At 37.4% G+C, this 25,729-nt stretch overlaps 1 protein-coding gene across 2 annotated transcripts in view; it reads right to left on the bottom strand.

The window, feature by feature from the left end:
- Zmat4 (zinc finger matrin-type 4) overlaps positions 1-25,729 on the bottom strand; it is a 331,242-nt gene that overhangs the window by 244,280 nt on the left and 61,233 nt on the right. For both annotated transcript variants that reach the window (XM_046443074.2, XM_058578919.1), the window contains exon 2: positions 18,737-18,842. In XM_046443074.2, coding sequence (XP_046299030.2) covers positions 18,737-18,838 — 102 coding nt within the window. In that variant the 5' untranslated portion in view covers positions 18,839-18,842. The remainder of the gene's footprint in view (positions 1-18,736; positions 18,843-25,729) is intronic.

Below are 25,729 nucleotides of genomic sequence, written 5' to 3'. Positions count from 1 at the left end.
TACTAAATATGCAGTGCCTAGAAAATAACAAAAAACTCAAATGACTTTGATGATGACTTTTTAGTTGCAACATCATAGCTATGGTCTATGAAAGAAAATAATAAAATAAAATAAGATGGACTTTATTCAGATTAAAAGTTTCTGTTCCATAGTAGAAATTATCATGAAAATACAAGCCACAATTCCCTCTAAAATCTGGAACAAGACAGGGATGCCCTCTCTCTCCACTTCTGTTCAACATAGTTCTCGAAACACTGGCCAGAGCAATTAGACAGACGAAAGAAATTAAAGGCATAAAAATAGCAAAAGAAGAACTTAAATTATCACTATTTGCAGATGACAGGATTCTATACCTATCAGACCCAAAAGGGTCTACAAAGAAACTATTAGAGCTAATAAATGAATTCAGCAAAGTGGCAGGATATAAAATCAACACACATAAATCAAAGGCATTCCTGTATATCAGCGACAAATCCTCTGAAATGGAAATGAGGACAACCACTCCATTCACAATATCTTCAAAAAAAAAAAATACTTGGGAATCAACCTAACAAAAGAGGTGAAAGACTTATACAATGAAAACTACAGAACCCTAAAGAGAGAAATAGAAGAAGATCTTAGAAGATGGAAAAATATACCCTGTTCATGGATAGGCAGAACTAACATCATCAAAATGGCGATATTACCAAAAGTTCTCTATAGGTTTAATGCAATGCCAATCAAAATCCCAATGGCATTTCTTGTAGAAATAGAGAAAGCAATCATGAAATTCATATGGAAAAACAAAAGACCCAGAATAGCAAAAACAATGCTAAGCAGGAAGTGTGAATCAGGCGGTATAGCGATACCAGACTTCAAACTATACTACAGAGCAATAGTAACAAAAACAGCATGGTACTGATACCAAAACAGGCGGGTGGACCAATGGTACAGAATAGAGGACACAGAAACCAATCCACAAAACTACAACTACCTTATATTTGATAAAGGGGCTAAAAGCATGCAATGGAGGAAGGATAGCATCTTCAACAAATGGTGCTGGGAAAACTGGAAATCCATATGCAACAAAATGAAACTGAATCCCTTTCTCTCGCCATGCACAAAAGTTAATTCAAAATGGATCAAGGAGCTTGATATCAAATCAGAGACGTGCCGTCTGATAGAAGAAAAAGTTGGCTACGATCTACATACTGTGGGGTCGGGCTCCAAATTCCTCAATAGGACACCCATAGCACAAAAGTTAATAACTAGAATCAACAAATGGGACTTACTCAAACTAAAAAGTTTTTTCTCAGCAAAAGAAACAATAAGAGAGGTAAATAGAGAGCCTATATCCTGGGAACAAATCTTTACTCCTCACACTTCAGATAGAGCCCTAATATCCAGAGTATACAAAGAACTCCAAAAATTAGACAATAAGATAACAAACAACCCAATCAACAAATGGGCCAAGGACCTGAACAGACACTTCTCAGAGGAGGACATACAATCAATCAACAAGTACATGAAAAAATGCTCACCATCTCTAGCTGTCAGAGAAATGCAAATCAAAACCACCCTAAGATACCATCTCACTCCAGTTAGATTGGCAGCCATTATGAAGTCAAACAACAACAAGTGCTGGCGAGGATGTGGGGAAAAGGGTACACTTGTACATTGCTGGTGGGACTGCAAATTGGTGCAGCCAATTTGGAAAGCAGTATGGAGATTTCTTGGAAAGCTGGGAATGGAGCCACCATTTGACCCAGCTATTCCCCTTCTCGGTCTATTCCCTAAAGACCTAAAAAGAGCATGCTACAGGGACACTGCTACATCGATGTTCATAGCAGCACAATTCACAATAGCAAGACTGTGGAACCAACCTAGATGCCCTTCAATAGATGAATGGATAAAAAAAATGTGGCATTTATACACAACGGAGTATTACTCTGCATTAAAAAATGACAAAATCATAGAATTTGCAGGGAAATGGATGGCATTAGAGCAGATTATGCTAAGTGAAGCTAGCCAATCCCTAAAAAACAAATGCCGAATGTCTTCTTTGATATAAGGAGATTAACTAAGAACAGAGTAGGGTCGAAGAGCATGAGAAGAAGATTAACATTAAACAGGGATGAGAGGTGGGAGGGAAAGGGAGAGAGAAGGGAAATTGCATGGAAATGGAAGGAGACCCTCAGAGTTATACAAAAGTACATACAAGAGGAAGTGAGGGGAAAGGGAAAAATAATACAAGGGGGACAAATGAATGTCAGTGAGGGGGCATAGAGAGAAAAGGGGAGGGGAGAGGGGATAGTAGAGGATAGGAAAGGCAGCAGAACACAACAGACACTAGTATGGCAATATGTAAATCAATGGACGTGTAACTGATGTAATTCTGCAATCTGTATGTGGGGTAAAAATGGGAGCTCATAACCCACTTGAATCAAAGTGTGAAATATGATATATCAAGAACTATGTAATATTTTGAACAGCCAACAATAAAAAATTTAAAAAAAAAAAAGAAAATACAAGCCACAGGCTGGAAGAAAATATATGAATGAACCTTATCAGGTAAAGAACTCTTTTCCAAAATATACAAAGATCTCTAGAAACTCAACAATAAGAATGAAAACAACCTGATTAATAAATGGTCCCAAGACCTGGAAGATATTTCTCTAAAGACGAAATACAGATGGCAAATAAGCATATGAAAAGACATTACACGTCAAATCATAGCAACATGATTTGAATGTAAAACCCTAAAGTTCATGAGTTAGAAACTTAGCCAATGCAACAGTGCTGACAGATAGAACGTCTAAGTAGTGATTAGGTCATGAGGATCTGACCTCATAAATGGATTAATGTCATTATCACAGGAATTGGTCTGTTACCACAAGAGTGGGTTTGTTATAAAATCAAGTTCAGCCCACTCTAACTTTCTCTTACTGTGTAAGAGCAAAGCAAAAAGTCCTTCACCAGAGGCAGCCCCTTGATCTTGGATTTCTCTCCCTCCAGAACTAATAAGAAATAAATCTCTATTTCTTATAAATTACCCAATTTTTTTGAAGTTCAGTTGTGTTAGTACTAAATAGACAAAGGCACATGTCATCAGGGAAATACAAATTAAAATAACAGTTAGATCACTAGACACCTATAGTGTAAAACAGCAAAAACACAGAACATTGACAAACCAAAAGCTAGTGAGGAAGTGAAGCAAGGAAACTCTCATTCATTGTTGGTGGGAATGGAAAATGGCAGAGCCACTTTGAAAGGCAATTTGGTGGTTTCTTACAAAATGAATATACTCTTCCCATATGATCCAGCCACTGGTCACCTTGATATTTAGCCAAAGGAGCTGAAAACTTATTTCCACACAAAAGTCTGTATGCAGATGTTTACCAAAGCTGTATTCATTATTGCCAAAATTTAGAAGCCACTAAGATGCCTTTCAGTAGGTCAATGGATAAACTGTGGTAATACCCAAACAATGGAACACTGTTCAATGATAAAGAGAAATGAGATATCAACTCATGAAAAGACCTAGGTAAACCTTAAATATGTATTATCAAATGTAAGAAGTCAACCCAGAAAGGCATCTGGCATGCTAAAACAGGCAAAACTCAGGAGACAGTTTTAAAAAAAAGTTAAAAAACAAGAGGCAAAAGGGATCGAGGAATAAATTAGCAAAGCACAGAGCATTTGTAGGGAAGTGAAATTACCCCAGATGACACTATAATGCTGGACACACATAATTATAACTTTCCAAACCCACATAATACATAACACTCACTACAGTGAAGTGAAGCCTAAATAACATAAACTATGGACTTCAGATACTGATCATGTGAGAATGTAGGTTTATTAATTTTAACAAATGGGAATGCAGCTAGTGGGGGTGGCTACACATAGGTGGGAATAGGAACTACATAAGAAATTTCTATACCTTTCATACAATTTTGCTGTGAACTAAAACTGCTCAAAAAATTACAGTCTATAAAAAATCAACATCAATATATCTTGAAAATGGATACATCAATCAATAAATCAATCACTCTAATGATTATCTTGATAAACTAAATTGTTGGTTGAATAACTCTGGAAATTATTCACACAAAAGCAATTTTAGAATATTAAGACCAAAAAGAGGTGATTGAGAGGTGGCTCAGGTATGCTATAAAGTGCATAGTTTAAACCAATATTTCTCAAACATTAAGTAAAAGAAGAAACTCTGAAAGTGTTCACATGAACAAAATTCTCAAGAATCTGAAGAACCTCATCAGAGGGAAAAAGAAGTTAATAATCTTCAGTTTTTAAAAATATTGTTCTAATGAAAAAGGAGAATAATATCTCCTTATATCTAGCAAAATATATGCATTGAATTTTATCAGTAAAAAACAAAAATTTAAAAGTCTAAAAGAATGTGCAGACTCTCAAGATTGTGTTCATGCACCCAGGTTCAAGCAACACTATTCTAAATGCTTTGCATCTGGACTGCTCAGCACCCAGTGTATGAATGTACACTGGAGCACCTGGAGTTTCAAACTTCCAAACCTGCATGGTAGCAAACACAAAAAGCATCACTATCAGAATTTTGTTTTCTTTCTTTCTTTTTTCTATAATCCAGGGCATTCCAAATGGCTTTATTTCTTAATGACATGGATACCAAGTTCCTCATGATCTCACAAATGACAAATGTCAAAACAACAGAAAAGCAATGCTTCCTAAGTCTGAATTTGAGCAGCCTTAATTCTCAGAAATGTGCTTCCATAAGATGGGCTTTGTTCTGTGTGTGAAGCAATTGCATTTTCCCTTTTAAGTATTAAAGATACTGCATATACAAATTTAATCGACAGAAAAAGACACTGACAAAGCTTTAGATTATTTTCACATTTTATTAAATAGAGAACAAGTCAAATTGCATTTTCTTTCTCAACAAGTCATTGTCTCTCTCTGGGACTGATAACACATACCTGTGCCTCTCTCATGCTACATGCACAGTACTCATTTGTATGGTTGTCATTTCTGCTGCTGTCAAAACTCCCAACCAGAAATGAATGTAGGATTTTTGTCTTTTTCACCTACAGATCCCTGTAGAGTAGGAAAATGGAATCAATTATGGTGCTATTACACAATGTAGATGTTCGAAAAATATGTTGAGAGAAAAAATGCAGAGACACATCAGAGCTGTTCATCACCGAGCTCCTAACTCAGAAGAAAAAAATGCTCAGAAATAGCTTTGAGTGACCCAGCTCTTAGGAGCCTATGCTTCTTGGATGACCTAAATATAAAAACTCTCCCTAATCAATGTGTCCTTCTGTATGTGGCCTTTAAAGTGCTAGTGCAATAAACATGATTTCATATCCCTTTGCTCAGAAAGCATTTCATGAAAAAAATATGAAATTCCATAAAGACCCAGTGACATCAGATTAACTTCAAAACTTTTTTTCCTCCTTGACAGGATCAGAATATTGATTAGTCCACCAATACTATCACCAGGATTGCTTATCTCCAGCATGCCAGGCATTACAAAAACCCTTGGCTTCTTAAAGTACTAGAAACACAGAGTACCACACCTTTTTAGTGCCTTCAGTGAATTCAGCATTAGACTTTTACAATGATTTCTTTCAAGCATGGTCTTTTCTTCCCACTACACATACTGTTAGAGAAAACTGATGACTAATTCTTGCATGGTGACAAATCAAATTAAAATAACCTTTAAAGCAGGAAACCCTCATTATCATAAAGTTTATTATTATACAGATTTGGGTAGGGTAAAAGTCAAATTATGTCTCTGGATCATCCTAACAATACAGATCGAAAAGGAGACATAAGACAATAATAGATAACCAGGATGGAGTTAGACATGCCACCAGCAAAATAAAGAGCATACACTACAACACTTGTCTTTCTTTTGAAAGAATAAAGCTTACTTCTTCTCTAGACCAAAGGAGACTAGTACGGGAACACTCGCAACAATGAAATTTTCAATAAAGATTATTATAGCATATTGCAAAGAAAATGTGGTAATGAAAATGCTGCTTACGGGTGAAATAGGGGGGAAAAAGGCAGCATATTTTTACTTTTTATTACAGGATATTTAAAAGACAGCTTGGCAATGAATGCTAACATCTTTCTAACAGTTGGGAATGCAGTCATATAAAGCTGAAAATTCACCTTGACCTATTGACACAGCTGAGTTTTAAGTTACATTGCTCAACCCCAGAGGAGCTGCACCACACTGCAAAAAATAAAATAAAAATAAAAATAAATGTGCTGAGCCTCACTTGATCAGCGGAGGTAGGTGTGAGCTACTAGTTACACAGTCACATTAGGTATCTTCACCCAGGGGAGACAAAAAAAGAAGGAGGTGGAAGGAGCAGGCAAATCTGCAATAAGGGAGAAGAAAGAAATGTGAAGGGGAAAAAAATAAGGCCAGAAAAATTAGCTTCCATTAGGATGTTTCTCCTACAAGTCAATTAATTAAAAAAAAAAAATCTGGGATTTACAAAGGCTTCTCTTTGTCGAGACAAAGCTGATGAAAGAAAAGAAATTAAAGGTATGACCCTTTCCTCAACATGATTACACTTTACTTGAAGCATAATGGTTAAATTTTGAAAAAAAAGAGTAGAAGAGAATAAAGATATCATTAAGAATCAAATTAAACAATGATGATATGTGTTCTCGTGGTTTATATGCTTATTAAGTCACCATTCTCTGGAATGTTAATATATACATTTCTTTAAAATTGAATAGAAGGATAGATGTTGCTGCTTCAAGGTGACTTAATACTATAAAGGTATCAATTCATTTAAACTTAATTCTTGAACTTGATAAAAGTTAAAGATTTCAACTTAAAGATTTGTGAACTTATTCAAGAATTTATATGCACCAAAAAATATACATCACACTAATAAGTCAATAGAAGAAAAAAGATATATGATTCTTTCCTCTTAGATATCAAGACATAATACTAGGGTGTAATAATGAAATACAGTATGGACTGGATCAGATCAAGATGAACAGAAGCAAGGAACAAAACAGAAAGGTTTAAATTTGGACTCATGCACATGTGAAAAAATAACATATGCCAAAGATGAAACCACAAATAATAGGGAAAGAATGAATTTTTGATGGTGGTAAGAAAAGAGATTCACTATATGGAAGAAAATGAGAGCAGATTCCTACCTTATCAAATACGGAAATTCAGGCTCCAAATACAGGTAGAGATAACAATGCAAAAGCAGAGTGTCAAAACAGTCAAACAAAGTATATGAAATATTTTTGTGATCTATTAATGAAAAAGACTTTGTAAGCTGTAAGGCAAAGAGCCTATTAAATTTATCACATATGAATCTAGAAGCTTAAAATTAACAAAGGGCTCTCACTATAAACAGATACACAGGAAGATGACAAAATGGGAGAATATATTTACAAAATGTCTAAATCCAACAAGGAATACATGAAGAAATCAAAAAGAAAAAAAGAAAAAACACCAATAGAAAACCTACCAAAAAGATATGAATAGAAATCACGGGGAAAAAAAAGATAACATAGGTGCTAGTAAGTATACAAAAGGATGTTTGAACTTTATATTAGAGAAATGAAATCTAAAATAGCAAGATATCAAATATCAACTACATTAGGAGAAAATCAGAAAGCCAAATTGTTGATTTCAAGTATCTTTAGTAGGACAGAGAGCAAGGCTTAGTTAGTCAAACTAAAAAACAGTATCCCTGATGACACAGAACTTCCACTCTCTGTTGTATATCCTGTTCAAGTAAATCCTCACACAGGTTCTCTAGGAAACCTGTTCAGGATGTTAGTCACAGCGCTGTTTGTGTTATTGGGACATGGAAGTAATCTAGGTATGCATCCCTAAAATAATAGGAAAAATCAAAATTCAATAAGTGCTCAATCTGGAGTGTCATGCAGCAATTAGAAGCATAACATTGGATGTATGTGTAGGAACAGGGATGGTTCTTAGAAATGCTCTGATGGTGAAATGGGAAGAATGAATCTCACATCAAATGCCATTTGTGCACATTAAAAGTATGTGCTTACACTGAGCATCATGGTATCCTTCCAAACAGTACACTATGGAAAGGGAGGAAAAGAGTAATGGTACAAAAGAGAAATCTGACAAACACCCCCTCAGCCAGGGTATTAAGATCAACATCAGCAATAATAAGTACGTTGATAGCTGGTACCCTTAATATGATGTGGTAAGAAGGGCACTGTATCTCTGTGTTCTTCTCTTCCCAAAGCACATAACCCAATCTAATCATGAGAAAAACTCCAAACAAATCACAGTCAACGGTCATGTAACTGTACACCTGAACCACTAATTCTTAAAATTGTCAAGATCATCAGAAATCATCAAGGTCTGAGAAATTGTCCTGGTCTAGATGAGCTTAAGGAGACAGATAGTTAAGTGTAATGTGAAAGCCCACATGAGATCCTGAGACAGAAAAATGACAGTAGGGAAAAACTAAGGAAATCAGAATAAAATTTGGACTTAATGTTTCAGAATGCATGTTATGTAATAATAATCCATCAATAATGCCTCATTAGCTGAAAAATGTATCATAATAATGTAAAATGTTAACATTAGGAGAAATTGGGTCAAGGATATACAGAAATTTCCATGCTTAGTTTGCAACTTTTCTATAAATCTAAAACTAGTCTAAAATTTTAATATTATGTTTAAAAAAAATTCCATGCCCCCAAAGCTATTTGCACATATTAAAGATGATGTGCAAATAAAGACACATCAAATCTAATAAAATGGGCTGGGGTTGTGGCTCAGCAGTAGAGCGCTCGCCTAGCACATGCGAGGCCCTGGGTTCGATCCTCAGCACCACATAAAAATAAATAAACAAAATAAAGGTATTGTGTACAACTAAAAAAAATCTAATAAAGTGGCTATCCATGGGAATGCAGGGAAGGGATGGGCAGGAGGAGAGGGGATAAAAAGAAAGAAGACCTCTAGCTTTCCCATGTTACAGGTGAAGGATCTAAAATCAGGAAGGCTTAGGGGATTTAGCTAAGACTACACTCAGAGCACAGGCCTTCTGACCCTGAGTGTGCCAAAGTCTCTCTTTATAACTGAGGCATGCTCAGTCTGCTCTGAGGACAAACTGAGATTTCTATAGGTAGTAAATAGGGAATTCAGCAGATGAGTCCAAAGGAAGCATGGAGATTTCCATAAAGTGGAAAAAGAAGAAAGTGTTACTTTGAGTCTTAAAGCAAGTAACAGCATCCTGAATGGTTTCCTGGAGCTGAAGATGGGAGCTGAGTATAGGGCCAAATTGGTCAGTAAGATAAGAGGCATTGTTTGGGTAGATCTGGGAGAAGCTGAGTTTACAAAAGACAGAATTGTTGACATGTGTCCATAGCTCCATGGAAATATTGAAAAACGTGAATGGGTAGGAGTTTGGGGGCCAGAAGCCAGGAAGACATCCCAAATCAGGGGGCAAATGTTATAACTCCAAGGTTAGAACAGATCCTTTAAAGTCTCAAAGGAGGAATATTGTGGCACAGAAAAGTTTTGTTCTATTTTCCTGTTTCCTTGGTAAAACTTACAATCTTTCAAAAAGATGCAAGAGCCTTTCCAACAGCTAGCCAGGGGTAGTAAAGACTGTCTGAAAGACCAAAGAAAAGTGAGGGTGCTGGGTAGAGAGGGCAGGGCAATAGGTACAGAAGGAAGGACCTTGACCAAGTACTGCCTGACCAGGTGCATTCACACATTTACAAGATCTTGAGATAAAGTGATGCAATTCAAAGTTAGAAAAAATTCTACTCAGAATTAAACCATCTTAGTAGAAGCCTAAGAAAAGTAATTAAATTCTGAAATCAGAGAAAACAAGAAGAGCATACTGTTTCAACACCTCTGAGCATCAGAAGAAATTTAAGCAAAGATACAGGGTTTAGATCAACATTCAACCCCACCTACTTAGGCCATAAGGCATTATTAGCAGAAAATCCTGCTAATATCTTTTTTGAAAAAAATAACAATCCCAGATGGCTTAGTTACTTAGAGATCAGAAATGCATATGTTTCTGAATGAATGCTTAGGATGAAAAATCAGAAGAAAAATCATCAGTGGCAATAACCAATTTGTATAGGCTGAAATCTGAGAAGCAATGGATATGCAATTCATTAAACAAGACTTTTATCAAGTCTACCAAGGAGTTATCAATCAATAAGTTATGATATTATTATCATATGACCATATAATGAAAATATGTGCTGCAATTAAAACACATTATAACAATTTTTTAAAAAGAATATGGCACATCTCCATTTGTAGAAGACCCATGAAAGGAAAAATTAAGTTGCATCCAAATGCATAGAATATTTCGTAGAAAACTGGTGACACTGATTTCATCTGAGAAAACCTGAGTAATTAACAAACAGGAAGAAATGGGAGATTTTTCACATTCCACATCCTTTTAATTCAATTTTGAATTACATGAATTTACTGCCTTTCAAAAAATGAATAAAATGTTAAAGAAAAAAGATCAAATATTTACATATTTATTATCTACTCTTTTCTTCAAAGACTTTGAAACACATTAAAATATACCTGAACCTAATACAAAAGGATAAATAATTGAGAGATGTGGTTATAAAAATAAAATAAGGGAAAGAAAAAAATATCTAGAAACAAAATGAGAACAAGATTTCTGTCTAATTGCTGGATTGGCCATGAATTTGATGTCAAAAGCAAAATGTAAAACATGAGCACAGAGTTATGTATTTATAATAAGCCAACCAATCAGAAGAAGGACAGCTTTTAACATTTCTCTCAAACATCCACCTAAAGAAGTTATTAAGAACCTACCCAAGGTGCCCTCAAACACAGCATGCAATTGGAGAGGTGGCTTCATACACCCCAGCACAGTGATTGGTATGGTGTGGTATGAACACCACTGGAAAGCCATAGAGCTCAAAGCTAGGGAGACTGCTGAGTCTGGCAAAGTGAGCACAAGGAGGAATCCCACTACTCAGGCACACCTCTCAGCACACAGGCTCCAAGTCACAACTGAAAAATCTCTTGTGTTTAATTAAGTCAAGGGAAATGCAGAAAAAAATCCTAATTTGATAGCAGGTTATTTCTTTGTTTTTCATACAAACAGCATGACGCTTGCTTCTGTTTCCCGCTTGGCACTGTAATGAAATGGGCATCAACTTCATGGCAGCCCCCAGACACTCAATTTCTAGTTTATTTGTTTGCCAAAACCACTCCTGTTGAGAATCACAGCCTTTAATCTCTTTTCTTTTTCTGCAACCCAACTCTTCACCCCAGCATCCCCAAGGCAGACCCTAATCCCTAGGACCCCTGCAACATCTCACACAGACAATGCTGCTGTGTGTTCACCAAACCAGTTTCAACTTTCTCCTGATCACCCAGAGAATCCTTATTTCCCAGCCTCTCTTACCATGAGAAAACACTGGACTGAATTCTGGTCAGTGAAATGTGGGTAGATATGGTACTACCACTACCAGTCCTGGCCCCTAAGAAGTCCTGTGCACCACTCCACACTCTCCATCAGTCCCCTAGATGTCAGCTGGATTCAGATACTCAGGGCAATGTCAGAAGCAAAGATGGTGGCTCCTTGAGTTCTAAATAATTTTGTGGCACAGAATCTTCCTCTACTGACATACAATGGGCTATAATATAAGCAAGAAATAAGGTTTTATATCTAAGAGCTGAGATGCTTAGCACAAAAAAAAGCATAAATGTATGACATCAGCTTAGCAGATGAATGGTAAATGGGAAGGGAACAGATATTTCAGATCTAGGTTATACAGTACAGTGGCAAAATATTGGCAAAACTACTTACTGCTCATGAACCTTGTAAAAAACACTACCTGCCACTTGAGCATATACTTCTATTGTAGGAGGTGGAGATAGTTCTAGAAGAACCAGTAAAGGAAGAAGAGTAAAATTCTTGAATGTATGTTATTTGTTACTAATTACCTATTATTGGTATTTGTTCAGATTTTTTCATAGAAAAAAAAAAGAGAGTGTAATTGACTCATTAGCAGACAGGACAGAGTTAATCCAAAAATTCTGGACTTAGAGAGTTGGAAAAGTCATTCGACAATTGTTTCTAGACACCAAACAGTGATAAATGGCATTTTAGAAGACATTAAGTGTTGGGGATCCAGTAAGACTTTTCAATTGAACATTGTGACTCAGGATCTTAGTAAGATTAAGGGTGTGGACTTTCAATCTTAAACAAAATTTTTAACATAACTTCAAGGTTAGGAAGCATTAAATACATAGACTTGAAATTGTTTCTAGGAGAGGATTGTATGGTTACTGACACAAGGAGTTTTCTGAAAGAAAATAAGTCATAAGCTTTACATATTATTGAGAGAATCATAAAGATATTATGATCCCATGTTAGTCAGATTTTTATTGTCATGACCAAAATACCTAACAGGAACAACCTAGAGGAGAAAATGTTTATTTGGGGCTCACAGTTTCAGGGATCTCAGTCGGCAGTTGACTGATTCCATTGCTCTGGCCTGCAGTAAGGCAAACATCTTGGCAGAAGGGTATTGTGGAAGAAAGCTGCTCAGCTTATGGCAACCAGAAAGCAGAGAAAGAAAATGAGGAGTCAAGGACAAGATACAGTCTCCAAAGTCATGCTCCCCAGGGACCTACTTTCTCCAGCCACACTCCACCTGACTACTGTGACCATTTATCCATTCAAATTATTAATCCACGAAGTGGAGTAATTCACTGATGAGGTTATAGCTGTCACATGGTGTATGCTTGGCAAGTGACAGAGTATGCTGTAGAGCATACTACATATTCCAATGAGCGACTGTGGTATGCCAATGTGTGTGTTCTTCAGCCCTCCTTCATTATAGCTTCTCCACTAGTAACTCATTTTGTGTTCTAGTGAACTACTTTGACTAACTGTCACTAATGAAAGGTAAGATGACCATGCTGGAGTTGCTGGAATAAAACAAAATAAAAATATAAAAATACTTATAAATTTTGATAGAGTCCTCAATAAAATAATCAAAGAAACAGAGGTATAGACTAGCAATCAGTCAGAGATAGATAGGTTGACATTATTTGAAACTTTCAAAGAGAACAAAATTTATTTTAGTTTAGTAAATGCACCAACAATTATACTAACAATATCTAGGAGAAAATAGGCATGTCAACAGATTTGAAGAGACTGAAACAATGATTCCCAAGGTACAGTGAAAAGAAGACATCTCCCCAGGAATTCTGCTATGAATAACTGGCATTGTTTTCACCTAGTTAGCAATGCATCCGAAGGAGCACCTTAGCTGAAAACCTTAGGGTAGATGTGGACCCAGTGAGTCCTAATTGTACTACAGTCCAGTTAGTGCAGTGCTTAGCAGGACCGATAAGCTACAGAAGTGCATCTTGATATAAGGCTCACAACACTTAATGCATCAGAAAGTGGTTGTTCAACTTGTATGCTTATTCAAGCAATGAGACAAAAGATTAAGCAAAATTGAGAAGAAGATGGGAGAGAATGTGAAAGAAGGAAATAAAGGCATTAGTCATTTCTTGAAGTCATGAAATTTCAATTGCACATGTTAGGGACCTTCACCTCATTGTCACTACCCACACAACACCTACATCTCATCTCTGAATGGACCTACAGAAGCTAGAAAGTGTCCTTTTGGCAGTTCTCTGGATTAAATAGAAGCTAGAGACAGCCAAAGTTCTTTTGGAAGGCAATCAGAATGGCTGGAACAGGAACAATCTGTTTCAACATGTCTCTGTAAGTCCAATGTGACCGCTACTACACTGGTGAAAAAACAATAGTGGAGTCTAAAATTCCCAGGTGGGCTAATAGACTCTGTTCTCCAGGACTGACATTGCATCAAGAGTTAGAGAAAGTGTTTCCCAAGGGGTTGCAGAATCGTCTTTTCCATAACTACAAAAGCAAAACCACCACCTTGCAGCCCAGATCCTGAATAGAGATGGAATTAGAATACATTACAATGCTTCTTATGGTGCAGACTCTGAGACTACACTATTCCCTCCTCCAAGCACCCCTCCTCACACTGCCTGTTTATTGACCTATAAGTGCCAGGGAGCAAAATTCTGGGTGAGGCACTATGAGAATAAATGCTCAATGCATGACTTCTTCCTGCCTCAGGAAACTTACAATCTTGTTTGGATGTACCAGGATATCTAAGGCACCAAATTTGCAAGGAGTAATTAATTAGATATGTGACATGTCAACATAGGGGTATTAGAGACCACAGGAATGGACAAGCAACAGGAGCTGCCATACTTATGGCTAGTATCATATGACATTATGGGATCTATCCAACAAGAATTCCTTCTCACTCTCCCTTCAGATTTGTTCATCCATTTCCTTCCCTAGGCTTTACTAACACATACATACTCTCTCTCTCTCTCTCTCTCTCTCTCTCTCTCTCTCTATATATATATATATATATATATATATATATATATATACATATATATATATAAAATTATTATATATAGAGAGAGAGTGTGTGTATATATATAGTATGTATGTATATATATATATATATATATATATATATATATACACACACATATACCTGCATATATATATATATATATATACACACACCCTACACACACACACATACAGACACATATGCATATGTCTGCATTATATACACACTATCTCTTTATATCATATATTAGCATATGATATATAGACAGTCTCTCTGTCCTTTTGGTTCTATTTCTCATGATCTGCCCTGTATATTTCTCTTCATTATTCATATGATCTGCTGCATATGATTTCTTTTCATTCCACATGCCAGGAAGCCACCCCTTCACTCATGCAAGCAGCTCTTTCCCTTCACAGGAAATTGTTCTTTAGCCACTTGGAACTACAGCAAAGTACTCAAGTGGCCTCCCCAGGAAACTATTTCCAATCTTCAAAACATTCAGACACTCTCATTTGAAAGCTTTCTCTTTCCTTCTGTGTCTGTGTCTACGCATTCTATTGATTCCAGACTATTCATCCAGTAAGCAGGGACAACATCTAATTATATTTTCCACTGAAACATTAGCATGCTATTAATGCTTAGCAAGTAAGAAAAATAATAATGTCCTTATATTTCCCAGGATTTTTTTCACATCAGGACTTCATATGCAAAGAAAAAAAAGAGAGAAAGAGAGAGAGAGAGATTTTTAAAGTATAGCATGGAAGGGTTCTATCAATTAGAAATATATTAGGCTTTTCTGTCCTCTTGTATGAAGATTCAGCCTGTTAAATAGGGCATGCAGCTATTAGGCATTAACCCATTTGCTTTTCTCTCCTACTTTGAAGTACTAGCACAGTAGTTTCATAGCTAAAGTTGCATCAAAAGCTATTCTTTTCCTCAACAACACACCTTGACCACCACCAGCTGATTGTCATTTAGAAATTCTGACTTATAATTTTATGCTCCCAGATGCTAAAGAGGCTAACAAGAGTCCAAACTCCCCTTTTCTTCAAACACTAACCACTCCATTCTATACATGCTGCTGCCTGCCCCTGCCCTAACACACTTTCCAGGTGAGCCTCTTCAATACTCCTTGGAGACCAGAGGTTTCTCATTCCAGCAATCCCTAAACTAACCCATTTATTGAAGCCTAGATAAATCATGACAGTCCCCAACAAGTCTTTCTTGACCATACTAGCTCTTCGTGATAACTCACTCTTTGGGACTTGGAATATGCAAAGATCTAAAAAGTTAGCTGCATGATGAAGCATACATCAGGAAGCCAAAAGGCCAAAAGAATTAACACTTTGTTTGTATCAAATGAAATCAGCAGCTCCACAGAAGCAGGCTGCAGAATTCTACAGATCACTTATACAGTATTCACACAGGTATTTGGTCACATCTGCATTTTTTTCCTCTTAATGAAGTTGATGGACTTATTAAGGACAGAGACTATTTCTCATATAGGTTCAGAATCCCCCACAATAACTAACACTAATATTGTTGGACATTCAGAAAATGCACAGTGGATTCTCACTAATTTTCCCCCTAGGGAAATTGAGAGTATGATCAAGTTGAACTGGAGAGTGAAGTCAAGCTGAAACAATAAATCAGTCCTAGGGCACTGAGAGTAAGTGTGACAACATTCTCAGTGAATTGAGTGGGATTTTAATGTGAATAGAGACTCACTTTATATGCAATTTCAGCATAGGATGGGTGCAGAATGAAGACAGAATCCAAATATCAGTTTTCAAATGGTCTTAGGGAGAATCTGATTGCATCTGGTAGCATAAAATTATAAGTCATTCTCTTAGAGATGAGGAAGTGACACTGAGGGAAGTGTCCCAACTGAACTAGAAGACATGGGTCAGGCATAGGTCTCTTCAGTCCTGACTGTGCTGTTTTCACAACCTAGGCCGCTTTGCAGCAAGAACACACAGGCAAGCTATTTCTTAGGGAAGGAAGAACCCCACCTCTGCTGGGAAATGGGGAAGGAAGCATCACTCAGAGTTCTTGCTACATTTAAGGGGAATCCATGTAATGTTGCTGGATGATGTATTAATTGCAGATCTGTTGTAATTTCCATAAAGAAAATAAATTCTTTATTCCTTCTATGGTACATTCAACAAATACTAACACATTCTCTAAATTATTGGATTATGTTACAAGGATACAGAATGTATCTTGAAAACTTGAAATCAAATAATTAAAATCTTAATTGAGCAAATAAGATAATTTTTTTTCTTTAAAAATGTTTGTCATTGCTTTCAGTATTCTGACATTACTATTCTAGCTCATATAACAACCAAGTACTGGAAAATACCATTAGTATATTTTTGTAACACAGCCCTTCACTCTGCAAATGCTAACTGAACACCTATAATGTGCAAGCACTATTTCATCAGGAATTACAAAAGAGTAAATGAATAAAACTTTGTTTTGGTCCTTAGGAATTAGGAATTTGTTTTGGTCCTTAGGAATTTAGGTCCTTAAGAATTTGGTCCTTAAGTGATTACTTAAGTCTAGAAAGATGATTAAAAACAAACATGAAAAGTCTAGAAAAGGACTAATAGAGGTGTATATATTTTCAGAGCAGGGATGAATTCCCCCAATTTTCAACTAGGGATTTCATATTTAATAAAACCTTATGTGTTTATAAAGCAATATCCACCAAAATTAGAAACTTCTTAATTTCAAAATAAATGGACTGATTCCCTCTTAGATAATTAAGTTCACATTTACTTCTTCCAATGCTCGCTTCCCTCTAGACCAAAGAATATAGTCCGCCCTCTGGATCTGTTGTTTCTGAATCTATTGAACAGATTCAACTAATCACAGGTCAAAAGAACTTGCGGGTGGGGGAAGCCAGGAATTTCCAAAAAGCAAAACTTGAATTTGCTACAAGATGAAACTATGTTAAATCCATACAAACAATGAGATATATAGGTATTTTATGAAGTACTGGAATCAATCTAGTGATTACTTAAAGAAGCATACAGGAGCCATTGTATACATTTTATTGCAAGTATTACACTATTTTATATAAGAAACTTGAGCTTTGGCAGGTTCTGGTATCCACAGGGGGCCCTGTAAAACAATCTCCTGTGGACACTGAGGGAAACTGTATTAATGTTTGTTCATGCTGACTTTAAAAGTTTTCTCCAAAGAGCAAGTTTTATTTGGCTTCATCAAAATGGTTCTGCAAAGGAGTTAATAATGGCTAATAACATAATTTGCATATTTAGAACACTTTCCACCTTCTAAAAATTTCCACAAATACTATTTCAATAGGTCTCATTTAGTCACCACAAAACCCTGAGGAGAAAGCACAGTTATTATCTTTCTCTCTGTGTTTGTGTGTGTGTGTATGTGTGTGTGTATGTGTGTGTGTGTATGTTACTGTTGTTTTCATGGTACACAGAAGAATCTGAGATCCATAGGAGTCTTGTGAATGACAGTGACAACCAGCATTTGACAGAATCATCACACAAAAAGAAAATTGCCCTCCAATCTAAAATTACTTACAAGCCGTTACACTTGAAAACTCACGTTCCCATTGTATATGGACTCTGAAAGACAGAATACACCCTGCAGCGCTCAGCATCCTGAGACCTCCCAGATTCTCCACCCATAGTACCTCATTCCCGCCTGAGACACAAACAACCTCTCTTCTGTTCCCAATAAAAGATCAAAAAGCAGCTGTCATTTCTTCCATTCTAAAGAGCCAAAGCCCCTGTATTATGCCTTTTAAGAGTATCTGGGCTTTCCAACTTTGTTATAAACCTGCAGGAGGTGTCTTCATTTTGAGTCACATATTTAGGACATTAGTTACCAAGTGGAAGAAATTTGAGGGCATGAAGTAGGCTTCACTCCCACTCACAACTTCCTCTGCCCTGTTTCCCTCTAGTGATTAACAAAAGCCTTTGAGCTTATCTTCAGGGTCACTAGTGGAAAGAGGAGCTGGAACTAATGCACCCTGCTGCATATCCCTGAACAGAACATCAAGGATAAGAAATGACAGATAAAACAAGTAGAGAAAGCCCACAGAATCTCTAGGAGATGATATGACCATGAAAGAGAGAGAGAGAGAGAAGGAAAGAAATCAATCAATCAATCAAGAAAGCAGCTATGGTCTGAGAATGATGTCCCTAACCCCATCACAGCCTGACCTTATAGGCTCACACCCTGTGGTTCTGAAAATCCACCTCAAGTGCAGAAGGGAGTACTATTCTTAGGCCTGAGTGGGTAAAGCTGTCCTTACCTCGTAATGGGCCACGCGCTGAGATTCGGATATCAGTTGTGCACTGCACACCTTGCAGTAACTGTCTGTAAATAAATCCTGATCGATATCGGAGGACTTCATCAGGCTAAAGGAAATCAATAGAAAAGAGAAGAAAAGTGAGTTCACTGCTTTGATGTTGATGCAGGACATTCTACATGTGTAGTATGGGTTTCTCCACACCTTGAAGTTACCTTATGGACTAACTATAATAAGAGTACAGTTTATACTCGTTTCATAAATTCCCAATAGGGTTGCTGGTACCTTAAAAAATAATAATCTAGTTTTAGTTTTCCTGTTCAAACACACTGGAAATGTATTTAATGCTTAGTCAAGGATTTATGTGAGAGGATATTTATACATGTGAGGTATATTAAGAAAATATTATAAATCATCCAACATAAGCAACAACAACAGGAAATAGCTCAAAGGAATTTTGTTATATCCATACACTAAAACAAGATATGACTCCCAAATCCAAATTCAAGTCAAATCCCTCTTTAAGATAATATGAACTAATATAGAAAAAGGTTTATCATAAATAACAAAAAAGATTTACAATAAGTATGAACAGCATTATACTGAATTTATTTTTAAATATAGGAGCATGAAAAACATTCTAAGAAGTTCTAACAAAATTTTAATATTAGTTATATTTCAGAGATTATAGATAAATATGCTTTTGAAATTGTCTTTATTTTAAACATTTCTACAATGCACACTTCTTGCTTTTTAGTTAAGAAACACTTTGTTTCTTAGTCAACACCTTTATAAGTAACACAATATTTAATTTTGAGTTCAATAACTGCATTTATGAAAATAAAAATTACAGACTAAACTATACCTTTCCTTGCAGCTTCATACCTTGTTACGTTAGGAAACTGATTCATTCTGACTTACATATTTAGGGGTGTTGAATGCTATCAAAGCCACCTTTACTAGTAATCCATACCACAACTGAACCCACATGGGTAAATAAACATATCCTCCAATTACAATCAAAATGCAGCCAAGGATCCCATGCTTGTGAAAGTGATCTGTCAGAACTGTCTTATAGCAGTGAAGGGTCATATTACCACACAGAAACATACATCAGTGCATCAGAGTGGCCACAAACTCCACCTCATTTCACCTCCTATCTGCCAGGCAAAAATTAAGGTCTGTGCCAGGCAGCATCTTGTATAGAGAGGCAAGAGAACCCTAGACAGCAGTAATGTGGCAAGCACACTGGCATTCTCATTCCAGTGCTTTGTCACACCTATAGGACTGTCCAAGATTGCATTGCTGGCTACTGGAATGGGAGGAAACGCTGCCTCTCTTGCATGATTCCACTTTCCATATATCAACTTCATTCCAGGTCTAATGCTACCAGGTGATGTTTCGTGAGTCACTCAACTGTCCATGCCTCAGTTTTCCAACACAAAAATCAAGATAATAATAGTTTCCATGCCTCCTTAGAAATTGCAGTGAAGATCAAAGACAGAAATATATAAGAAGGCACTATATAAATTCTAAAATTCTCTGCATTTGTAAGAAATCATTATCACATTTTTTAATGACAATCGTATTGGTAAAATATTGATGAAGACCTAAGCAATGCAACCCAATGAAGAACTGTGGTCCAGTTAAAGTGATTTTTAAAACCCTCTAAATAGCTAAGCCATGTAAGTTCAGTATCTATCTGCAATAAAAGGCTGTTTTCCTCAACAACTGAAAACTCTCTTTCTTTCTATGACTTCATTATAATGCTCCATGCATAGGATTTTTGTTTTCCAAAAGTCAAAAAGATTTAGTTTCTGCTCCTTAAAGACAATAGTAAGTACTTCTGTTTTTTCAATACTCAGAGCAACCAATAATCATGCCAGATACTTAGAACCACTGAGTCTCACAGCTAATGTGGGCCTGTTATTTCTGGAAGCATCATTGTTGGCAGATGGCTCAGCTGGCCTAGAGTCCAGCACCTGCCATGCCTGAGGGTCACTACTCCCTCACAAGGCAACCTGTTCCAGAGAGGCTGGAAGTTCTAGCTGTTAGGCTTTTTTTGGTTAAGTCAAAATATTTTCCACTGTAGCTTTCATGAATTCATCTTAGATTCATCACAGAATGATTCTATTCTCCCTTTTTCATGAGACATCTTCTCTCAAGTTTTCGAAGATGACTCTCTTCTATCTATTCCCAAATCCTGCTCTGTTTCATCATCTTGGTCTCTATTTCTCCATGGCTCATCTTCAAAAGCAGTATCTAGAAGACTCCAGAGAGGGCCTACCTGGGGCAGAAGAGCACAGATCCAAATGACTGGCGAAACATCAATTGTCATTTGTTATGGTCTCTATTCACAGACCAGAATGAAAATGGAGAAGAGGAGTTTTGATGATGGGAAAATATAGTACAACATTTTGAAATGTCAAGTGGGAAAAGAAAACTTAGTAAGGTGTATTTTTAAAACCAAGTTTCTATAAGTGGTTGTGTTTAAATATGATCATGTTCCCTGCTACTTCTAATAAAGAGGAGCACAAAGATAAATTCATGGGTGACCTGGTTAATAGGAATCTCCAAACTCCCTGTACACTCCTTCCTCATTATACAACCAACTGCAGAAATCAAACACTGTGAAAGGATATTCAAGGTACGCAATGGGCCGAGTGAGGCCCGTAGGAGTCTGTGTCTCGGTAAAGCAGCTGTGCTGCAGAAATAGCTTTAAAGGCAGAATATAAAATGTGTATACTAAAAAAAAAAAAAAAAAAAAAAGAAAAGAAAATGCAAAGGCAGAGAAAAATATCATGGCTTTTTCCCCAGTTTTATATAAGAATATTGATTTGAACAAGTCTATATGTAATAAAAAAAGGCAATAAAGGCCCTTCTGAAACCTGAGACATGAATGAAATACTTGAGTAAGTTGAATTCTAGTGGGAGGCAATTAGTGGACAAGTGTCAGCCTGTTTTGTGCGTGAGACCTTCCTCCAGGAAGAGAACTCTCTGCATGTAGGTCGTTTTAGACAACCAGAGTCCGATTTATGACTCAAAGCCTGGAGTTCTCCAGGGAAGGTTGCCACTGGCTCCCCTCCTGTGGTTTGTTTGGAATAGGATTCTCAACCTCTCTGGTCTTCAACATAGGAAAATTGGTAAGAAAAAGGAAGGCAAAACACGCAGTGCTTCTGTCCATGGTCCTGACGAGTCCATGTCTTCACCAGCAGCTGGTCAGTCTACACTGTTCCATCACGACCAATGTGTGGTAACATTCACCTTGGGAACATGCTTACTGTGTAATGCCATAAGGTCTTGGGACATGCACATGGAGACAAGAGTAGCAAAAGGAAGGAGTCTAATTTCCTGAGTCTGAACTTGATATGCAAAAAATGCTTCCTCATTGTTGTCCAAATCCAGAACATTCCAAAAGTGCATTCAAAAAGCAACCGTGGATGGGCTGGGGATATACCTCAGTTGGTAGAGTGCTTGTCTTGCATGCACAAGGCCCTGAATTCAATCCCCAGCACCACAAAAAAAAAAAGCAACCGTGGAGGACTTAAGTAACCTCTATGGTGCTCTTCAGAATTCACAGAGGACAGTGCCACCTGTAATTTAGTTAGGAGGTCCAGAACAGAGTGGAGACTGTATTAGAGTCTGATCAGATTCTCTTTTTCTGTCCCAGGGGTTTATACTTCAATAGATCCATTTATGTGAGTAGCATGACAGTGTAAAAGTCAAATGTGCACCTAGATACAATAAATAAAGGAAATATAGAGGGTAAGAACTATTTATTCCATAATGGTTACTAAGAATCTATTATGATTAAGGTACAGGGATAATAGAAGGCACAGCTGGACTCCAACTTTTCATGGGCTTGTAAATCACACACACACACACACACACACACGCACACACACACAGTGTTTTAGTAAGATACAGTGTTTTAGTCAGCTTTTCATTGCTGTGACTAAAGGACCCAGACAGAACAACTGTAGAGGAGGAACAGATTATATTTAAGGGCTCATGGTTTCAGAGGTCTCAATCCATAGACAGCAGGCTCTGTTTTGGGGGGCTTGAGGTGAGGCAGAACATCATGGCAGAATAGTGTGGTGAAGGGAAGCAGCTCACATGATGATAAGAAAACAGAGACTTCACTCTCCAGATACAAAATACATACCCCATACTCCCACCCCATGAACCATTTCCTCCAGCTACACCCCACCTGCCTCCAATACCACGCAGTTAATCCCACCAGGGATTAATTCACTGATTAGATTAAGACTATAATCCAATCATTTCTCCTCCAAACCTTCTTCCATTGTATCACAAGTGAGCTTTTGGGGGACACCACACCTAAACCATAACAGCTAGTGTAATTTAACAGGTGAAAAGTGCTAGAAAATTGGAGAAGGAAGGGATTATTAAGGACTCTTCCTGTCTGTTGTATAAGAGTTGAAAATTTGAGGATAGGTAAGATTAGAAGGGAGGGGAATGGGTTTCAACTCAGAAGCTAATTCTCTTCCGTGGCACAGAAAAAAAAAATCTTACTACCAGTAAGCATAAGAAGCCATACAAGAAGGGCAGTGGGAGAGCTAGTTTGGGATAAAATACAACCTAAGGGGGAGAGAGAATGAAAAAAATCACAAGACCAATATGGAGGAAGGAGAGACTAGGGGAGAAGAGCCAGATCCTAAATGATTCTAATACATAACCAATGGCCTTTTTCAGGGTTCTCACTTTCCTCTTAGCTCCTCAAGAGAAACCTGGGGCTTGATCGAAAAGAGTAATGTTCTCCATTCTTTTCCATTTCTGGTGTGAAAATAACTTTGAACCAGAGAATCTCAAAACCCATGCAGGGCTCTTCAGAGGACAAACACATTAATTCCCATCCAGGTCTGGTTGCTTACCAACTAGGTGGTTCAGCAAATCCCATTCCCTCTCTGAGTTTTGGTTTCCTGGTTTGTGAAATGGGTTAAAAGTCCTCACAAGGTTATTGTGAGGATTAGAAATGATGTATGTGAAGCATCAAACAGACGGTGGCATATGGCAGATACTCAAGAAGCCAATATTACAACCATTCCACCATTATTAGTAATATTATTAATTTCACTTTATCATTCTTATTTTCAGAAGGATGCTGTAAATATTTAAGAAGAGAAATAAATAGAACCATATTGGAGGCTAAGAGAGAAGATAACAGAGCCGGTGTACTGAAATCATAGCTTTTATTGCTATTATAGTCTTTTGTATTAACAATATAATCCTCAGAAGCGGCCTGTTTCCACTGAAATGCAGCTGGCAATGCCTCCCGCCAGCTGATACGCATGCCTTGTGCCTGTGAAGACCCAGCACGTCATTAAATGCTCAAAATCTATTTTTGTTTTCAGAAGGTGCTTATATGAGCAGAGTTTGACAAAAACCTTTCTCCCACCCTCTACCCCCCACCCCCGCCATTAGTGCTCATATCCCTGAGACCTGCACCCCAAGGGCATACAGGAGAATCACATGTCATCCAAGTTTGACAGAGGCCCATGCATTATAGCAATGTGAGCACACAGTCACTCATGCTTCCTGAGTAGAATCTCCGCTATCCCTGTCCCTAGTGGGGAGAAGACCCTGGCTTAGGGACCCTGCTGAGTGGGCCTTTGTCATAGGCTGGGACAACATTTTTCACTTGGAAGGTCATCCAGGAGCTCCAATAACTTGCCTTCCACCACCCATTCTCTCCCCTCATTATCCCTTTAGGGAAAGGATTTAAAACTCATGTTATCCTCAACCAGAGTTCCTTTTGCCATTAGAACAGGGTTTCTGAATTTCCCAACTACCACTCATTGTGACAATGTGAGCTCTTCAGTATCAAGTTTGTGTATCCTCTCAAGATGGCCTCAGAAGCACTTCTCTTCTTGCAAAAATTCCTGACCTGCAAGGCATGAAGACTTTCCTTAAGTGCTGCCTGAGCCAGTCTCTGTGCTAAGGGCCTTATTGTATACATCACCTGGTTTAATTCCCTCAATGAGGTGTATAGAAACACCAACCTCATTCTCTACATGACAAGACTAAGGTGTAAGAGCTGAGTTATTTGCCCAAAGGTCATTCAACTTCTATGTGGTTGTCAGTTTTTAAAGCCAGGGCTGAGTTGTATGCACACAGGTTTAACCTCTGCCCTGGGCTGCCTTCCTCAGTGACAAGCAGGCCATCAGTCTGTTTTCTACTAACTCCATCTAGGGACACTAAAAACTACTTAAAATGAAAGTCAAGAGTAGACATCCTACATAGAATATGCTGGGGCCAGAAAAGCCTGACTGTCCAGGTGAACCCTTGGCTTCTGATCTCAGTGCCCAGACTACCCTCTCTGTGTGTGACTGAACCAAGCTGGAACCCACCAACATCTTCCTGAACATTCTTCTTCTGCTTGCATTTCCATAAAGATTGGACTTCTTCAAGCTGATCACTCTCATATTAGATACTTACTGCTTCCCTTCCACATGGGCCAACACTCCAAGAAGTCTCTGCACTCCCTGATCAGGACAGCTCGCCTCTTATCCCATCTGGGACCTTCCACTACATACCACATGCCCAACACCAAACAGCTGTCCCAGAACCCTCTTCATCATTGACACATAAAAAGGTAGACTAAAAATACCATTAATTTAAATGAACTACCCGATTACAAATGAGAAATAGATGTGAATCATTTCACTGCTCTTTAAATTTAGCCATATCTTAAAATTATTAATATCCAAAAGGCCTTTGAAATAATTTCCGCTTTGATTTATTGGAGAGGATAAAACCACTTGGAAACGAGGTAAACATAGAAAGAGGGCTGGTCCATCTTTAGCACCTAACAAATAAGCCTTAGTCTGCTCCTTTGTTTTCCTTTTGAGCTTTTTATTCCCTGAACCCTGGAGCATCTTTTAGTGCTTTCATGATTATGGCCTAATTTTTGCTCCTTTCCCCTTTTGGGTTCCTGCCACTATCTTTTCAAGGCAAGTAAAAAATTCTTCCTTG

This window comes from Marmota monax, unplaced genomic scaffold (assembly GCF_021218885.2).
Source record: "Marmota monax isolate L192 unplaced genomic scaffold, Marmota_monax_Labrador192_F-V1.1 WCK01_AAM20220418_F8-fsc00252, whole genome shotgun sequence".
Lineage (NCBI taxonomy): Eukaryota > Metazoa > Chordata > Mammalia > Rodentia > Sciuridae > Marmota > Marmota monax.
The sequence above is the reverse complement of the archived record's forward strand: the minus strand, read 5'-3'. Positions and strand labels throughout refer to the sequence as shown.